This window comes from Annulohypoxylon maeteangense (genome assembly GCF_022496945.1).
Source record: "Annulohypoxylon maeteangense strain CBS 123835 unplaced genomic scaffold GGS22scaffold_2, whole genome shotgun sequence".
Lineage (NCBI taxonomy): Eukaryota > Fungi > Ascomycota > Sordariomycetes > Xylariales > Hypoxylaceae > Annulohypoxylon > Annulohypoxylon maeteangense.
In genome coordinates, this window is record NW_025953249.1 from 1,231,769 (window position 1) to 1,250,566 (window position 18,798).

The following is an 18,798-nucleotide window of genomic DNA, read 5'->3' on the forward strand; positions in this document are numbered from 1 at the left end:
ATGGATAATCGGTGTCGAACGAAAAGATGACCGATGATGAAATTTCTTACAATGAATACATGCACAACCCCTGGGAGTACGAAGTGGGCAGGGCGGGCTGTAAGATTGTGTGCATGTATGCGTGTCATACGGTAACTTTTTTCAGAATGGGATACTTCGTTCAAGTTGGTTTTAGTGAGTAAAAAGCGGTAGAAGATCGTACAACTTCTATGTACCTATGTACCTGGCAGCCTGGGTAGTTGAACTCATAAAATCCCGTTTCTGCCGTGTTGTACGAGGTATGTACTAGGTAGGTACCCTACAAATAATATTCCCGGCGCGAGTATAGGTAAGAGGTACCTACCTAAATATGCAGACTTGCCAGCTCAACGATATAAACTTCCAAGGTTAACTCACCATTAGATGTCAGGTAACCTGAATTTGTGGATGACGTCAGGCTTTCTTTCCCCCTTTCATTATCACAGCATCCTTTAGCTATTATTATTCCTATAGCATTCATGTCTGACAATAAATATGGTAAATTTGTGTAACATTTCATCTTCTATCTTCCTGCAATACCTCATCATTTTCTTCCACAACACCTGCCTGGCACTTACATATACCTAAATATCCCGATAGGGAGGACCGAAAGGATTGCATCACTTCAAAATTAAGTCCGCCTCAATGCTTAATACCCGTCAGCCCGTACGGGATATTTACTACTTGTTTCCTGGCTCGGAATATTTACGACATAAGTTGGGCAAGTCATGTTAGGCAGCCTAGCAGTACATAGGTAGTCGATAATGTTACCTCGATCTGTTCAATTAGACCCTTCGCTGCATTGCGGGGACTAGCATTAGTTAAAGATTCCCGAAAGATCGGTTCCTTGCTGCATGTCTTTCGTAAAATTTAATTCTGACCTGTCGTCATTATCATCTAGTGGCATCTACCCTCCACAAATACTCCTACGTAGCTGCGTAGTTCTACCCGCACTTAGTGCCTGCCCAAAATGGGAAAACCCGGGTGTCGTATTAATCGTCATAGTGCATCACACTTCCGTCCCAGACATCACAAGAGTCACGTTACCATCAAGATATGCAGATCATGAAAAGCCTCAGTCGAGGCATCAATGTAATTTCCTACACTGATCTCCTACATGGAGATAGACTAATCCAGCCTTACCAACATGTTATAATGATATGTCATATGCCTTAAACGCCAGACCCCTCGACTTTCGTAGCCGAATCCTTCGTATCATGATCAAAGTCGACCGACAACACCTTGTGATGCAATAACCATTAACCCTGACGAGTCTTTTCATCCCTTCTTTGAGTACCTCTCAACGGCTAGCCTTACACCATATCCCGACTCATCTCATAGGACCACCCACCATCGCGTCGTAGCTTGTCTCTGGCAGCAAGATCCTTGCGGATGTCTTCCTCCGTAAGCCTGTCAGAACCGCTCCAGTTCGCGCTGGAAGTTCTGGCACGGAACTTGTGGAACCGATCCTTGCTCTTGGCAAACACCTCCTCCATGTTAAGAGGGGCCGGTGCTCCGAATACCTGGAAAGGATCCATGCCTTCTTGCTCGACCAGTGCTTGGCGGAGATTAGGCGAATCGGCCCAGGAAGCGATCATATCACCTCCACCACCCTCATCGCTATCATCCTCATCGTCCGTGTTGATCTCTGGGAGCTCAATAGACTCGCCGTTCTGAAACCGGGGAGAAGATCGTGTTGCCGACTTCGCGGTGGACTTACCGCCCGCGACTCCCTGAGGACGTGCAGGCGTCTTGTAAGATGGCCCAGCCGCATTAGGGTTGGGTGCAAAGGGGATGGGGCCCTTAGAAAGCTGGGTCATATCTAACGGATGTGCGACCTTCATATGACTATTGTGTTGATTGGTTACGGTAGCCTTGAACAGATCTCTACTGCCGTTCAGCGAGGCATTCGCGTACCCGGACTGGAACATGGACTTCGTCGGCAACTCCTAGTAATTTGTTAGCGTTGTATCGACATATAATTCTGAGTAAATGATTTACCTTCTTGTAACCGCCAGAGGGGCGTACAGGTGCCCCCTTGAGACTCGGTTGCTTCTCCATCTCAGCCTCGTCATCAAATTCGTCAGTCATACGAATTCGCTTGGATTCCTTAGACTGGTAGGTGGTGCCACCACGAGCTGCGGTCTGGCGAGTACCATCATCGTTGTGGTCCGGCTGCAAAGGTCGCTTCGTATTAGCTTTAGATGCTGTTGACAATACCGCGTTGACCGGGCGTCCAGCATCTTCCTGAGATCGCTGAGCGTTCGTGGCCAGGCGGGAAGGCGGTCGACTATAGTCCGGGGGGCCATTTGGCTGACTTCGAGCAGCTGGCGGAGGCGCTCTAGTCTGCTTAGCCTTCTCGAGCATAGCTTGTCGCTGTGCGTTCTTCTTTGCCTCCGCCTGCATCGCAGCCTGCTTTCGATCTTCCTCTCTCTGTCGCTCAGCCTCAGCCTTTCTCTGTTGTTCCTGACGCCTCTCTTCCTCTTGTATGGCCGCTCTCTTTCGCTCTATTTCCGCCTTAGCGTCGCGTTTACGTTGTGCCTCACGTTCTTCTTGCTCTTTTCTTCGTGCTGCCGCTTCAAGGGCTTTAGGTCGTCCCGAAGAAGATGTTGAGCTCTTCAAACTCTGTAAAGAGGGCTTGGTCTGTAGGGCAGGCTGGCTAGACTTAAGCTTAGATTGGGGCTGAGCCAATGTCTCGTGAAGACTTGATGCTAGAGCATTGTTCGAAGGTTGATACTGTGGATGTTGTGAACCCATATTAACGCGAATGACAGTAGGTGCCTGCTTAGATTTAACGATTGGCTCCTTTGCAGGCCTTGTAGGCCGCTTGATCTCACGACCTTTGGTAACAGAGGGGGGAGGAATAGCCGACCGAGGCACAGAGGGCGGCGGCATAGTGGTAGGAGCGTCGAGCATATCAATGTCGTCTGTCTGGTTATCGTCGGAACTGGCGATGGCTGGCTGAGCCTTAACAGGCTTACGCGGGCTCGCAAGACCTGATTTCGATGGATTGGCCGGGGTTTGCATGGTCTTCTTTTCTTGCTCCTTCTGGGTAGCAAGCTGCTTCTCCATCGCAGCGACTCTTTCTTGCTCCTTACTAAACACGCGGGCCTTCTCACGTTCCTTCTCGCGAGCTTTCTCTAACTTTTCCATCTGCTCAGCCATACGTCGCGCTTCCTTAGCCTCCCTTTCCTTTCGCTTTTCCTCGGCCTTCTCGCGCTCTATCGAGGCCCTGGTTCGTCGACTATCTGTGCGCGTTGGACTAGCAACGCTTGCTATAGTCTGTTCTGTAGCATGGCGAGACAAGTCTGGGTAAAGGGGTTGCGCCTCCATTCTACGAGGGGATGCAAGAGACTCGGAAGAAGCGATAGTGTGTAGACCTAATCGAGTGGTGGATGGTGACAGAAGCGAGGTTTTACCTTCGGCACTGATGGCAGCGCTACTTGCCAGCAGGCCCTTCGAACTCTTGAGAATTGACGACAACTTGTTCTTAACCTGCTTCAATGGGCTATCCTTGAAGCCACGCGATGGCGACTTCATAGGCGTGGTAGGCCCCTCTGTTTCAGGAACAATGGCCAGAGAGGGGTTAGATACCGAGATGGTCTTCTTAAGACTAAGATCTTCGCCATCTGTGGATCCCTGAAATGGCAATACAGGAACAGATACAGATTTGTGGTGGCCTAGAGCCTTGCCTGTCTGTTCTAAAGCTGATGGGCGCTCAGGAGACTTGGGGTTATTCTGTGGTTGGCGAGTTTTCGGTACAGCGAAATCCCCTCCGCCAACGGTCATCTTGCCAGACACACCCTCCATTACATCCGCGGTGTAACTCTTAGCTAATCCCGGCCGCGGACTACGAGCGTCCGAAGCATTCTCGGGTGTTCCAAGTGGCTGGATCCAATCATCTTCATCATCCGTTGGGAAGCTACCCGGTGTCGTTGTAGTATGCTTCAGCGGAGGTAACGGCTTTGTTTGGGACGAAGACTGCGAGGCCTGAGTTGTAGGAACCATTGATTGGGCAACAGACTGATCCGGAATCGATTTCGAAGATCGAGAAGCCTGTGTTTGCGGCTGGCCTAGTTTGCTGATCTGGTCCTGAAGCCGTTGGGTATATGTTTTATTGTGCACGGTCGCGTTATCCTGCACTGCCTGTGATTGAGACTTCCCAGTGAAAGGATCGTCGACATCATCATCGGCATCGTCATCGATATCCATGTCATCATTCTCCTCGTCCGTAAGATCGTGCTTAGCGCGTCCCAAACTTTTTCCTCCGGTGTATCGGTTATAGTAACTAGTTCGGTTCTGGTCAAGGTGGCTAGTTCGTGATACACGGTTACCTATGCTCTTCTGGGTGATAGGTTGCCTTTCAGGCAAGGAGGCAAAGTTAAGACTACTCTTTCGAACAATAGGTCGAATCGGACTTGGACTATCCGAAGAGGATCTCGATGGCTCCTCAAGTACAGTTTCCATTGCATCGATTTCAGCACCATGCTCTCTGGGGCTAGAAAGCATGTATGTAGCAGCAGGTGACTTCATGGGAGATTTCCTCAGTGAAGCATGGCTAGGGGATCGCAAAGGAGAACCAGCAGGTGTAGTACTCTCGTGGTGGACATCAATTTTAGCAGATGAAGCTGTTGCGGCAACATGAGCGGTGAAATATTGAGTATCGGCATCACCCATGTTTGTCTCAACTGTAGGGTTCATTGAGTGGCGAGTTGAACTATCGAGTTGAGGGTGATCATCAGAGGAGTGGATGTTCATATAATCTTCCTGAGAGTTTGCCTGTTGGCTGAATGGCAGCGTTGCCTCATCGTCCATGATAGGGTGATCAATGTCCATCGCGTCTTGGGACTGGCTACCATGATATCCGGAATCAATCATAGAAGCGGGTTGCTTTGGGGCTGCGGGTTTCGGAGCAGCAACGTGCTTCAAGGGACTCGCAGGCGCGGCTTTTTTAGAAGGCGATGGTTGAGGATCAGCAGCAATTTCGATCCTGGGTGAGTTGTTTCGGTTGATATTAGGTATAGCAAATGGATTGGGTGCTCCCTTAGGTGTGGCGGAAAAGATATCAGAGAGCGGCTAAGAACTATTAGTGATCGATTCATATTAATATCGCGTCACAGAAAATCATATAACCTACAATACGAGCTTCTCCCGCGTTTATCTTGCGCACAGTTCGAGGTGTCTTGCCTCTTAATTTACCTGGAGTCTTGAATATCTCTGCCACATTACTGTTGTTGTTTGGGTCAGCTTCGAGAAGTTGCAGGCAAGGTTTAGTTGTGTACGCACATCTGGTTCTCACTAAATATATCTGCCATATGCTCGTTTAACCAATCGAAGTCGTTCCTAGCCGAGAAAGAGAATTCTTCCACCTCCGATTGAGTAATCTGCATGGCAGACGATCGTTCTTCTGATATCCATGGCCCGGAGCCAACGGGCAGACGCGCCCTTCGCGGCCCGGCCATCACAGCTGTGTTAAGAAACGCGTCGTGTTGGGATGAATCGCGTGCGATTTCTCGACGAGAAAGAGAGACAAATATCTATAATAATCGGTGTTCAAGTTAACATGGTTTAGATAAAGGGTTGAGAAGTGCGACGTCGAAAAATTGGGAGTCGCGAAATTGAACGCCGGATTTTGTTAACGGACGAAAGTTGGCAAGTTCAGATGCGGGTGCGGATGCGGATGTAGAAAGAATAGGTCGAGGCGTAAGTGCTTAAGTGTAGGGATTGTGCGGGCGGTGGTGATTGCCGAATTATTATTGGCCATTCAGAAACTGGGTGTAAACATAAGAGCTTGGACCATGTTTGCATGTTTAGTGAATATGTACATAAAACCTGATAATGCACAGCACATTTTCAATTTTATTCACTTAACCCCTCCCCAATTTTAACATTTTAACATTTCTTTCCAGGCACCAAGGTACCAGGTATTGTACAATTCGACGTCATATTGGTACTGGGCAGGTACCATGTTAATTAACAATAAGCATGATATAAATCAGCCATTTCCAACTGTCTGTATGTTCAACAGTTCTTCGCATTTTATGTATTTCCTACATATCAAGGTATTGTAGAGAAGCTTCAATTCAAAACACTAACATCTGTAGACCGAGTCACAATTAGGTTGGATGACAAACGGCATTTTACTATAGTAACGGGTATCCTAACTCCTAACTCGTTAAAGCATCATTAGATCCAGACCTAAATCACCACCATCATCGTCCCAATCATGTTTCTCATCATCACTCTCCTTCCTAGGATCAGGAAGGTCATCCCACATATCACCAATGCCTAAAGCCTCAGGGGCATGCCAAAAGCGTTGCTTGGTATATTCGCCCGCGGGGTCGCCTTTTCCGGCGACATCCATATCCACGCCAACTTTAACCCAGCTCCAGAAGTCCAAATTACTCTTATCCTTGATACCCTCTATTCGAAGGTTCTGGTAATCTCCGTAGTCCTCTTCATCTTCGTCAACGTCCCCTATCTCCTCCACGACAAACCTCGCTCCGGTTGAGGGTCCGTAGCCATACGGGAACCATTTAGTCGCTCTGGCAAAGGTAGCCGCCCTTTCGCGCTTCACATCTCCGGGCCAGCGAATATCCTCTAACAGTTTCGCGTGTCTCTTTTTCGGGATGGGGACGAAGTCATTCGGATCTCTAGGTAAACCCTCAAAGTGCTCGGCATTGTCTTGGCCCCAATCTATGTGAATCACATACACCGGGAGTATCTGCGCGGTGTCAAAAACAATATACTCAAGGTCACGGTTTGCTATGTGAGAGTCGGATCCGGGGTAGGACTCGGTTTGAGTACGCCAATTGTCATCCCGAGTTATGCTAGCCGCCCGACCCATCAGCGTGGCGCAGACGATCAGCTTGATGCCGAAATACTCGTTTGGCTTAGTGGCGTGGCATGTGGTATCAGTGTAGGAAAGCGAGAATTCTGGGTTTGGGGAGCTGTAGATCCCCCTACCATATGTCGAGCCGCATCGAACCTCGTGTTGCTCATTCGTGCCTGGCTTCCTTTTCCCGGGCTGAAGAAATCCATGTCGCACAATGGATGGTACAAACTGTCTTGCAGTCCCGTGAAAAGTCACATGCGGCTTCACGAGATGATCTAACCACACATCCTTCCGTCCAATGCTTTGCATATTGGGCGGCACATGCCTGCGAAGATGGTTCATCCCTATTTTTGACAGCTCATTTCTCATCTTCCTCTGCTTCTCATGGAATCTATGGACTAGGTCAACCCTTAGAACCTCTTCGACATGAATAATCCGATAATTAGAAGGAATCTGAGAACAGATTTCCTTGGGCGTCTTTTGTAGGTAATGGTATCCCATGTCGCTAATTGTCATGGCTGGCTTCTCAAGCGTCTCGATTTTCGTCTCAAAGGGGAGATATGATTTTTCGCGCTGAACGTTCGCTGTTGATTTACGCCATGCTTTCAGATAGCCGTTCGTCTTCGTGGCAAGCTCTAAAACCGCCATCGTCGGCTCGAAGACCCCAAATTCGCTTTCTTCTCTCCCCCTCCATTTCGAGATATTATTGGTAGTCTCTGCGGCCTCTGCGATCTGTCTCAGTTGTGCACGGAGCTCGTCTACCATTTTCCTTGGCAACGTCGTATTCTCAACCTTCCAGGTGACCGACATAGCTGGATAAAAGGGGCCGGCCGTGACATGAAGGATCAATTCTTCATGCTCAAATATAAGCTCCTGATCCAATGGTGTTTTGAGTTGATTCTCTTGATTTATTAGTCCAGCTTTGATAAGTTCGTCGATCTCGAAGTCGCGTAAGAGAGACAACTCAACGAGTTCATCCTCGCTTAATTCAGGATTATCAGCCATCCTAATTTCAATCGCAATTGGCCTTTCTTTCTGGTTTCCTTTCGATGAATTTAAAGATACGCTTTATATCCGTTGTCTTTAAATCAAGTTCTAGATTCATGATATTTATGCCTACCGGTACCTTGGAATTATAAATTCAATTCAATTCGTTTGCGAGCAATCCGTATATGGTCAGGATTGCGGCACAGCTGCCAAGTATCTCAGTTTCCTGACGCATAAAGATGAGTCAAAATGAGTTCAGTGTTGCTCATGCCGTTGGCGATCGTTTATTACTACATAAGGCACATTGTAGTAGGCTAAACTCCACAACCAAGACCAAGAAATACTAACATACATAATTGTCTGGGCAGTTAGATAAGCACTCTATTTTCCTATTACGGGGGTTGTTGGAAGTAAACCCCAAGCTAGAATAGTTAAGACTGGGGCTGAGCTGAAAATCTGGGGCTTCAGTTCAGAGAGGGTTCAATTGTGAGGGCGAAAGGAGAAACTACACAGCGTACGTACTTTATTCCAGCTATAGAAACATCAAGTTAGATGCTTACACTAACGTTAAGATAGGTCCAATAACACACCTGAAAGATAGAGCTGAGCTGCTAGGAGTTTAGGACTAGACCCAAAATAATGGATGTATGTGGAGCAACACCATGGACTTGTGACGAAGAGGCGCTTTGGTCACACGATGAGAATAAACAACTTGTCAAGGTATGTAAGTGCTTAAGGATATTTTGGAAAGTATCACCGCGTTTTCCTTCTGTTCCGCCAACTTCATTCGAATTTTAATTAAATAATCAATAATGGGAATGATGTTCCGCCTTCTCGTCTTCCTCGCTGCCACCGCTTCAGCAACCCTCACAACTCGTCAAGTAGACTACAGCTCTCTCCACTGCCCATCGGACTCCCTAAGCACATTAACAACGCCCACCTACGGCACAGACGGCGCAATATTCACCGTTTGTTCCGAGCTTCTCATCACGGCCTCGCCTCTTGTCGTGTATAACGCGATTCTGGACTTCAAATCGTACCAACAATGGAACACCTTCATAACCGACGTCGCCCTGCCCTCCAACGTGTCATCAACCCCAGGAGACCTATACATGGGAACGGCCATGACCTTTACGTCTAACGGACTAATCGGAGATCTCAACACCACGAGCGCGGAGATCCTCACGCTATTCGACGCCTCCGGCTCTTCGGGGTATCTAATCAACGCGTGGCGTTACGACGATGGAGTAGGAGGCGTTAGCGCTAGAGCAGAGCACCCCAACGTTTTGGTCGACCTGGGAAACGGATCGACGCGGTACCTGTCCTACGAGACGTACTACGCGGGATTATCGACGGGCGCGATAGCGCTGTTGAAGGGACAGCTGAAAGATCAGTTCGATGCCCAGGCGCAAGATTTGAAGGCATATGTAGAAAGCTTGTAATCACCTAGTTGCTTCAAACCTGGCGCCTTAAGATCTACTTGAAAAAATAACATCGCATTTAGACTATGTATCTTTATCTTAAAGGGGGAGTTTAGAAAGACAATAGCGGGTATTTTACCGGTTTCCCTCGAATCAGAATCTATGATAACTTTTGGATACTACTTAAAAAAGTGGCTTGTTTCAGAGAAATGAAAGAGCAGACGCCTCAATCAGTTCATGCCAGCTGAACCTAACGTATTATCACGAATGTAGCATAAGGACAACCGGGAGATCGGCGAGATTAGGGAACGTAGTGTTAGGGATTTTAAAAATCCTGTATTGATGAATCGAGGTGCATTGATGCCCTCGTGCAAAGACCTGTTTGCCAGGTTGGGCATTTGCTACGCCCCTAAGCAATACCGAACTTGAAAGCCATCAAGTTACCGCAATTAGCCTTGTTCCCCTAGGTTGTGCAATCCGTAAACCCAACGCCAGCTGATACGCAGGCTCGCCAAGTCCTGCGTACCGCTCAATGTCACAGACAATTACACATCTTTATGGGAGAGCCGAGTTGTTGGTCTCCAGATCGGCGTAATGCAACGTAAGAGTACGCTATAAATATTGTCAGTATCACCACTTCAGAGAATAAGGCAACAAGGTAATATAAGCAGGGCGTGACTTACACGTTCCTTACGCCAATCTGTTGTATTCCAGATGATGTAGTAGCCCTCCTCATGCTGTGCGCTGAGAATACGGGGCTGCATAATCTCATCTTTGGTCAACCAGATCTTAAGCTTCTTGTGCCATCGCCACGCTCGGTTGTACAGCTCATGTGCGGCCATATGCTGCTTGATATCTCCGGGGCAGCTGTAGAATATCCACATTAACGTCTCCTCGTTGAAGTTGCTAATCTTGTTTTCTAGAGGCTGCACGTTGTTCACATTATAACATTCCGGAAGGCGGTACTCGGGAATTCCTGGCCGAGGCGGAGTGTCGTTGAACAGCGAGAACACCTGGGTTGACAATGGCCTAGCATCATATTAGTAATAAATATAAGATAGATGCAATACGTATAAGCTTACTGGGGAGACGTGAAGTCTATACCAAGCGTAGTTGGATCGAGCCCCGTAACGGCAGCGTTATAATCGGGATAATTATTCATTAGTGCGCGGAGACCTTTGATTCCCCACTTGTCGATTGGCGTCATCCCTGCTAAGGGGTCATGTACGGACGCGGGCTGGTTGGCCTTCTCATCGCTGTTCTTGCCCGAGGGAGCATCACTGGTACCGATCGCACCAAGGGGATTGCGACCGTCAACCGACTCCGGAGCATCTTGTGTGGCTGATTGGGTTGTTATGCTATCTTCTCGGAATCCAGGAGGTTTTTGTCGACCTTCCTCATTAGCGCCGCTACCTGTGCTTCTAATATCTTGTGGTCGCGAAGCGCCTGTACCTCTATTAACACGTATCAACACGAGAAGTAAGAAATCAGCGTACCTATAGCCGTAGATCCATCTGGGGACCGAACATCCGTTGTTCGAGTGTTTGCCGATAACGCATTGAGCAGACCGTTTCCTGATCTAGGGCCTGGCAAGGATCCAGGAGCTGCGTTACCTTGGGCACCAAAACCGAGAGTCGACATCAGACTTGATCCACGTTCCTGACCTATCTCTCCATTGCCGTTCCTCATGTTGTTGTTATTCAACGGAGGGAAATCGTCGATGCTGCTAGGTTGGGGTTGGGATGATTGAGCGACATTATTCTGGCTACCAAATCGATACTGGCCCTGGCCAGATGTCATGCGCGAAGGTGAAAAGAAGTCATCTTGCTGCGGTGCATGTTGAGCGGATAAAGGAGTAGGTTGTTGATTTCTCTGTATGGCCCCACCCATACCTCTAGATCCTCCTGCTGACCATAACGAAGATCCTCCAGCACTCGGAAGCTGTGATGTATTTGATAAGGAGGGAAACTCGCTGCTATATAAATTAGCGTCGGCCTGCAAGACGTGTCTTTCTGATTTAGGAAGCATGGCGCATAAAATGGAGAGGGATAGTGAACTGAAGCCAAATATAACTTGAGACTAGAGCAAAGAAGGGAATATAATGCAGATGTTTACCGGTCAAACGAAGGTGGACTACTGGGCTTGTTCTTCTTTTTAGCCACAGAAGCGTAAGACAATGCTCCATTCAACGGTCCGGTTGTTGCAATAGGAGGAGGAATGTGAGTGTCTATGTTCATCTTGAGAACAAGCTTAGGCTTCTTGGCCTTTGGTGACGTATCCGACGGTGTATACGACGGTGCCATAGCTTGCCATCACTTATAATAGCAAAGGACGTTGAGTAGCAGACAATTGTGCATATGCGACGGAGTAATGCTAGGTGGAAGAGAATTGCAAATGGTGAGGTTGTAAATGTGAAGGTTTGTGTATAAGTGTGAAATCACAAAGTGAAGGACTTGGGCAGTGTGATTGTCGAAGGGTGAAGTGATTAGTCAGGTAAAATAGAAACACCTACGAGAGATCGAGGGGTGTTGCCGGCTGAGAGCCACTCAAACTTTGGGCAAAACTGAGGTTGCCGCCTAGTTGCCTTGATGATGTCTGAAGCGCAGCACCACCCATAGGAACACTACCAAACGCCCATCCACCACCATTATTCGCTTTACCATGATGCATAATATCAGCTTCGGCGCCAGCACGTATTAAACCATCTTGCCACATTATCATACCTAATTTCCCATTTGGTAATCGGCCGGACACTGTTCTACCTGGTTGTTGAGGTTGTTGTTGACCACCAAATCCAGTTGGCATCCCTCGAAGGGATTGTGGCACGGCTCCTGACGACGCCTAGCATTAGCCAAATTCACTAAAATTCTCCATGTACGCAACTAAAAACGCGGGCTATAATCGATTCTTTCTGTATATCCAATACGAAACCAACACGCAGAAACCGTTCGCGATCTCGTTCGATCGTCTAGACGAGGCTGACAATTTGGGAAGGCTGAGATCAGGAGGTTAGAGGGGGGATCACCCCAGGGCCTCAACCATTATCCTGGTACAGTCAATGTCATAAAGAGTAGATTTTCGAGCTCGCGGCGGTTTATATAGGGTCGGCTTAGGGAGACTGGATAGCGAATAGACAGACGCGACAACGACGTAATCGACATCACGGCGAGGAACAAACAGGAGGGGCACATGAGGCAGAGGGAGAGAAGGTTAGCACTACCTGGTCGATTCATGACTACGATGCCACGCTAGAGAATTTTTGGAATGAAATCGTTAGAGTATTTCGTTCGTTCGCTTCGTTGTTGTCGGAAAGGTTGTATGCGGGGAGATTATTGTCTAAAATCGAAGTTATACTTGCGAAACAACGATGTAGTTTATTGGAAGCTTGCGATCGCAAAATGGTTAAGTTTTACTGGGGTTGGCTTGTTCTAAGGATGAGCTAAGCCAAATCGCGTTAAAAGACCCACTTATAGCTATTTATCTACGCGGTAAAAGTAAGTTGCATGTGCTACGTAGTACTAGGCCCGTGCTGTTTCCCCAGTTCTTTCCTCAGCCTCTAGGGTCATATGTAATTTCTTCCTAAATCTATGTTCTCCTTCCATAGTTAGGTAAGAATCACTTGATCACCCACCTACTATTAGGTAGGTACCTGTCCAGTATATTCTCCAAACACTAATTCAGGTGTTATCGATATTTCATCCATAAGAACCTAGTCATCTATCCTGGAGCACACTGAGTAAACTTCTCTCAAAGTCAAACCCTCGAACGCCTCTTCCGATGAGGACTAGTTTTCCTCTTTGTGGGAGCTCGTCGCGTCGGCTGGATGTTTGCTCCCCGGCAAAAATCTCGAATACTTCTCTGACCCCTTGCACCATTTTTACGTTGCCATTCTTGAAAACGAGGCGGGACTTTAGACGGTGGATTTCAATAGCTCCTTCCGGATTGGTCGTTTCACCTGGTACTTGGCTCTCCCATAACAACGATCTAATCCAGCTGTCGACTTGCTCGAGCTGCTCAGGAGCCAGAAGCGGCACGTCGATAGAGACTGTGGAAATGGTCTGCGGTGATGTTAGCTCAGGTCCCTGTTCACAACAGATGTTGGACGAACAGGATCAAGATGACTATGGCCCTTCCCCGCAGTATCTAATACCTCCACTTGGTCATATGCATGTAAGTCCAGTAAGAAACCCTCTAATTGGGGCACAACACTTTGTTTCGTCACGTGGATCTTCGCGAGACCGTTGATCGCTTGGATCCGCTCCTTGACGTTCTCGAGTTCCGCGGGTTCAACTAGGTCTGATTTGTTAATGACGATAACATCCGCATGAGAAATCTGGACGTGAGCGGTCGTCATCAGAGGGCCGTGACCGTCATGGTCTTCGTGACCTTCAACTTTTCCTGATGGATCATCTAAGCTACGAAGGATATTCTTCGCATCCACTAGTGTGACGATGCCGTCTAGGTAGATGGTGCTTCCAAGCCCGTCGTCGACCCAGAACAAGGGTGCTAGATTACCAGGATCTGCTAGGCCTGTAGTCTCTAGGAGTATATAGTCGAATGCACCTTTCTTTTCCATCAACGATTCAATAGCGTTTACTCCAGAGTCTCTGCATCGGGATTAGAATCCTCCTCTGTTAACTAACAAGGTGTGATGGTACTTCACAGAGCAACAAATACAGCCGTTGCCAACTTCGAGCCATTCCTCAACTTGCTCACCACCTTTATTAACTGTCAAGGACTTTTCAATATCGAGTGCTGAAGCGGAATTAGTATGGTAGCCCCTTGATACGTAGGCTTTTGTTACTACTAACAATCACCAAATTCATTCATTATGACTGCTATTTTCTTTCCATGTCGGGCAGTTAAGATGTAGTTGAGTAGCGTAGTCTTTCCGGCCCCAAGGTATCCTATATGTCATATGAGAATTGTTGTAATTTAAAATGTAGGTAATTGACGTACCGGTCACAATGGTAATAGGCACCTTGATTAGCTTTTCTTCATCCGACCCTGTCTCAGCTTCAACAAGCTCGGGTGGAAGATCTTCGCCAATACTCATAGTTGAATATCGCCAATAAATAGTATAAGATAAGATGGGATGACTCTGAATGGTCTATTATTTATATGAATGAAAGTGAAAATTGCAAAAGATTTATAAAATATGGTTGTTGCTGCCCTATGTAATTGTCAACTTGCGCCTTTCTTTTGTCATGAGGTACAGTACATACAGTATCCGATTCTGCACCACTTAAATGCATAACTGACACGGCTAAGGGAATTAATTTTTATATTTTTATCTAAGCGCATACTAGGTAGTGTTAATGACCCCCACAGAATGCGTTAATAAGTATTTCGTACTATTGTTTAGGAGGCTTGGCGTTTCTGCGTTTCTAGGAAGCTGCTCCTCAAATCAAACAACAAAACAATTAATAAATCTAGCATTTGCAATTTGGTGACGAAGCTACAACACAACAACCTTTTTTTATAAGCATCCCGTCAAACATTCGTCCCAACGTCACGATTTTTACGTTGCGCCCGAGGTTTGCAGCCTCACGGAGAATATTTCATCATGTCTCTGGCGCAGGGCTCGCCTCGATTGCCCAGTCCGCCGCCTCCCGCCGAAATTCAACTCGGTCCCAAGTCACCAGGACTGGGTAGCACCGCTAGCCGCCAGCTACAACAGATGGAACAAACCGTCGCTGAAGCGAACGCGAAGCGGCGCATACACCCTGGCACCAAATCTGAGGATATGGCTGCTGGTCCGCCTCTTGTCCCGCTCGGAGAGGTGCGTTTGGTCTGCTAACCCTTCTTGCGACAACGATATTTTGTTGAATATTTTGCTAACTAGGACCTTGTAGCTCGATTCCGCTTTTCAACTCCAGGAGCATCTAGCCTCCTTACATTATCATCTTACCAATTCAAATACCACGCCAATAACTCGAGCGGCCGCCATGCAGTTGGCCACGTCACCTCAGGGTATCGACCGAACGCTATGGCTCTATGAGCTCTGCCGATTTCTAATCGCCCATTGCAACAGCCTCATCGTAGGATTTCTTTTTGATACGCCGCCATGTTCATCCGCCACATGTCCCGAGATGCGCGCTTCCGAATGGCAATTCCTATGCGCCGTTCACGACCAACCCAAGAGTTGCTGTGCCATCGACTACTGCTGCCACACACTTGACTGGGCCGCAAATGTCGTCACTAACCCCAAGATCTTCCCTAGCCGATTCGTTCTTGTTTCGGATGGCCTTGATAAGAGCTCTGTGCTGAAGAACCTTGTTAACGTCTTCCGTCGGCTCCATAGAATATTCGCCCATGCTTGGTTCCAACACAGAGGCGTCTTCTGGTCTGTTGAGGCCCAGACCGGGTTATACGCATTCTTCAAGACTGTCTGCGACATGTACGACCTCTTGCCCGCTGAGAACTACAAGCTCCCACCGGAAGCGGAGGGTCTAGAACCAGTTCCATCTGAAAAGCAAGATAGGAACTCGATAATAACCGCTATTGCAAAACCACCCCCGCAACTTGAGAGTGCAGAGCATGACAGTCTGCACGCCCGCCGAACCAACACAGCTAGGCATTCGAGCAGACCGTCAACAGGTAGTGCCGTAACGACTGTTATCGAAGAGCGAGAAGATGACCAAGACATGGCGAACAAGCTCAAGGGCATGCACATTTCTGCCCCAGAGACAGTAGAGGAGGAGTCTGAAGTTGAAGTGCCTGTCATTGTAGAAGGCGAGTTGATAGAAACGTCTTCTGTTATTGAGGCAACCGAAGCACCCCAGCTACCCGAACTATCCGAATTGACCAATGCACGCTCCCAAGGCGTCAAGATAGATGTTCAAGAAGATGTACCCGTGGAGCCAGAGACAGAAACGGATACAGAGACGGTTGTAGAACACGCAGAGGAGCAAGCCGAAGTTAGCAAAGAGGAGCCTCTTAACCACGAACAATCTGTCGAAGAGAAGATTGAAGAACCTACTACAAGCACGGAGGAACAAGAGATCGAAACAGAAGAAGACAACCAGAAAACGGACGTGACTACTGCCGAGCAGCCTGCATCTCCCAAAATAGAACCCGCCCAAGAACCCGCAGAGACGAAGGAGAAAGCAGAAGCCAAGGCAGAGACGGAAACGGAAGAGAACGCCAGCCAAGAAGAAGCTTCCAGCGTTAATGACATTGCGGCAGAGTAGGACTTCGCAACCGACCTGGAGCGATTCGACGAGATGGACACGAATGCCATAAACGAGATTGCGAGGCGCGCTGAAGGAACCCTCAGAAGTCTTCGTCGTCAGTGGCAGATCCGCGACCCCAGCGTCGAACACGACGCCTCCCTCGACGAACGGACCGACGTAGCCTTCGGACACGTAGAAACCATTGTTAGGAGATTGGGCGAGATCATCGGTACGGGGAGATCCGAGCCCGAAGACGACGATGACGAGTACGACTACGACCGGAGCACGTTTTAACACGGGGCGAGATGGAAGGTGGAGGGGACGCTTTTTTTTCTCTTCTTCGAGCATGAGTGATGTATTATCTGACAAACCTACCTACCTGATGCCTATGTTCTAGGGTTGGGGACAGGTAGTTTTTTTATTGTTTTCTCGGAGATGAATACGAAGAGACGGGCCGGGACAAGTCGGTCTTGTGTATGTGTACGAACAAGTGTTAATGTTAGGCCCCTCCGTAGGCTACCTAGGTTCAGGGGTTTCCAAAAAGTGAGAGAATATGGAAGAGGCTGGAGGGTACATATTAGGGGGTCGTGGATGCTGGTGGTGGTGGTTTGGGCGAAGTTCTGGTGCTGGCATTTGCATTGCGAGGAGCGCTCGCGGAGAAACCCTTAGGACTGGAAGTCGTCTGGCTGGATTAATAACATTCCTATATAATGCTTACATCGTGGTGTAATTGCCGTGACGTTGGTTTCTTCTCCCTGATCGATGTTTAATACTCATTCACATCCACGGACACGTAATGGTTCAGGTTCGCGATTGGGGAATCTCTAGTATTATCTCATGTAGTATGCTCCTCTAGATGTAAGTTCCATATCAACGCGACTAAATGTAATCTCAGCCCAGGGGTATCCTTTTTATTCTTCCGCACTTTTTTATCCCTCTATCTACCTACCTACCGAATCGACGATCAGATAGGTAGTCTAAGTATTACATTACATTATCATATTACAATACAAATGTGAGTGGTATGTGTATGTGTCCCCTCAACCCCTTTTCCCCTCTTCTAAGAAGCCTCCCGCCTTAGGTGTTGGTATCATTCCCTTCGCTCTTTCGCCGTTTTTTTTTTTGGTTCCTCCTGAAAACCCCTGTCTTTCCCCTATGACGCCTATTGGGTATGTGCGCAAATCCAGAGATTAGAAGTATGTATGGTTTGTACGTTGTATTGCTAAGCGTATATGATGCGGTGATGGTCTGTTCGTCTCAACCATATCCGTGCGGAAGCGCATATATGTATGTATGTACCAAAGTAGGTGAGATTATGGATTATGTAGGTGTATCTGTTAGGCGCGCGCGTGCGTGCTGTAAATGTGAGAGAAATTAGATTGGGCGATTCCGACATCTCCGCTCCGGTTTCGTATCTGTCACTTGTGTGAACGCCACAAGTCGTCATTCCGGCCAATATTCCTTGGCAGCGATGACCTGTCAGCTGTAATATACGGCGGCGAATGATATGTCTCTTTCGTCTGTACGGGATATTTCACATGCGGACATGCGGGGGTCCGATTCTGTCGCAGCAGGAGCTGCGTATAAATCGTCACGGTAGCTGTGATGCCAAGGAAATATACCTGGATAGTTTGGAATGTGGCTGATCGGGCTGCATGTTTGTGAAGGCTTAATTTGCTACTTTCCATCGTCGAATTTCTGTTATGAAGATGATGCGTTTGTAAGTCCGTATTACGACGAATCAAGTAGATTGGCTGTTCAAGAGACGATGGCGCCGTTTGCTAGACGAAGACTAGTGGATGTCTCTAAGCTGCAGTCTCGTACGATTCCCCAACCCGTCGTTATAGCCGGGGTTTTCCATAGCTTGGCAGATTCCGAGATCTCCCTTTTAGTTCCCACCCAACCAGTCCTATGCCATCTGATCCATGAAAGATCTGATAATGTAGGTTGATATAGTTCGTCTGATGTTGCGATGTTGCTATGTTGCGATGTTGCGCGTAGGTAAGGTAAGTGTAGGCGAGAAGAAAGGTCGGTGGGAAGCCGGACTAGGATAATTGCTGGGTTGTAAAAGGACTTATGCCATGGCATTGGTAATCTTGCTTTTTCTTGCATGCATGAATATTTCTTCGTAAGATCCCCGATCCCAAAAGATCCTGACGTCGTAGTACCTGGCCGCATAGTCGGTCCCCTCACTTCTCACCGTCCCCTGGCTCTGCAGCGCAGAGTTGCATCTCGGCTCGGTTTCTATTCCGGGTCCATTTTCGCCGCATCAACATCATCGTTTCAAACCCTAGTCTTCCCGCAACGTCACAGCAACGTCGTTGCTACCTATTATATGACTGGTAATAAATCAGTTTGCTTC

General features: G+C 47.9%; 6 protein-coding genes across 6 annotated transcripts; 2 read left to right on the plus strand and 4 right to left on the minus strand.

Moving 5' to 3' along the window:
• Positions 1-1,117: 1,117 nt before the first annotated feature.
• Positions 1,118-5,672, minus strand: GGS22DRAFT_64683 (uncharacterized protein). Its single transcript, XM_047967657.1, has 4 exons — positions 5,305-5,672; positions 5,156-5,246; positions 2,020-5,094; positions 1,118-1,967 (listed from the first exon to the last, which is right to left on the minus strand). Exons 1-4 carry the CDS (start codon positions 5,478-5,480, stop codon positions 1,332-1,334), a joined length of 3,978 nt encoding a protein of 1,325 aa, XP_047822747.1. The 5' UTR covers positions 5,481-5,672; the 3' UTR covers positions 1,118-1,331.
• Positions 5,673-6,165: 493 nt separating this feature from the next.
• Positions 6,166-8,475, minus strand: GGS22DRAFT_64693 (ADP-ribosylation). The gene has a single exon (XM_047967659.1). It carries the CDS (start codon positions 7,856-7,858, stop codon positions 6,194-6,196), a length of 1,665 nt encoding a protein of 554 aa, XP_047822748.1. The 5' UTR covers positions 7,859-8,475; the 3' UTR covers positions 6,166-6,193.
• Positions 8,255-9,387, plus strand: GGS22DRAFT_64717 (uncharacterized protein). Its single transcript, XM_047967660.1, has 2 exons — positions 8,255-8,354; positions 8,417-9,387. The coding sequence occupies exon 2, from the start codon at positions 8,653-8,655 to the stop codon at positions 9,280-9,282; it is 630 nt and encodes a 209-aa protein (XP_047822749.1). The 5' UTR covers positions 8,255-8,354; positions 8,417-8,652; the 3' UTR covers positions 9,283-9,387.
• Positions 9,388-9,549: 162 nt separating this feature from the next.
• GGS22DRAFT_64691 (uncharacterized protein) lies at positions 9,550-12,615 on the minus strand. Its single transcript, XM_047967658.1, has 7 exons — positions 12,482-12,615; positions 11,985-12,092; positions 11,774-11,915; positions 10,758-11,233; positions 10,344-10,707; positions 9,945-10,290; positions 9,550-9,873 (listed from the first exon to the last, which is right to left on the minus strand). The coding sequence occupies exons 1-7, from the start codon at positions 12,492-12,494 to the stop codon at positions 9,817-9,819; spliced, it is 1,506 nt and encodes a 501-aa protein (XP_047822750.1). The 5' UTR covers positions 12,495-12,615; the 3' UTR covers positions 9,550-9,816.
• Positions 12,616-12,673: 58 nt separating this feature from the next.
• GGS22DRAFT_64747 (cobW-domain-containing protein) lies at positions 12,674-14,430 on the minus strand. Its single transcript, XM_047967661.1, has 5 exons — positions 14,221-14,430; positions 14,073-14,168; positions 13,920-14,016; positions 13,370-13,868; positions 12,674-13,319 (listed from the first exon to the last, which is right to left on the minus strand). The coding sequence occupies exons 1-5, from the start codon at positions 14,315-14,317 to the stop codon at positions 12,975-12,977; spliced, it is 1,134 nt and encodes a 377-aa protein (XP_047822751.1). The 5' UTR covers positions 14,318-14,430; the 3' UTR covers positions 12,674-12,974.
• Positions 14,431-14,693: 263 nt separating this feature from the next.
• Positions 14,694-16,663, plus strand: GGS22DRAFT_64786 (Mob1/phocein). Its single transcript, XM_047967663.1, has 2 exons — positions 14,694-15,043; positions 15,117-16,663. The coding sequence occupies exons 1-2, from the start codon at positions 14,828-14,830 to the stop codon at positions 16,452-16,454; spliced, it is 1,554 nt and encodes a 517-aa protein (XP_047822752.1). The 5' UTR covers positions 14,694-14,827; the 3' UTR covers positions 16,455-16,663.
• Positions 16,664-18,798: the final 2,135 nt, after the last annotated feature.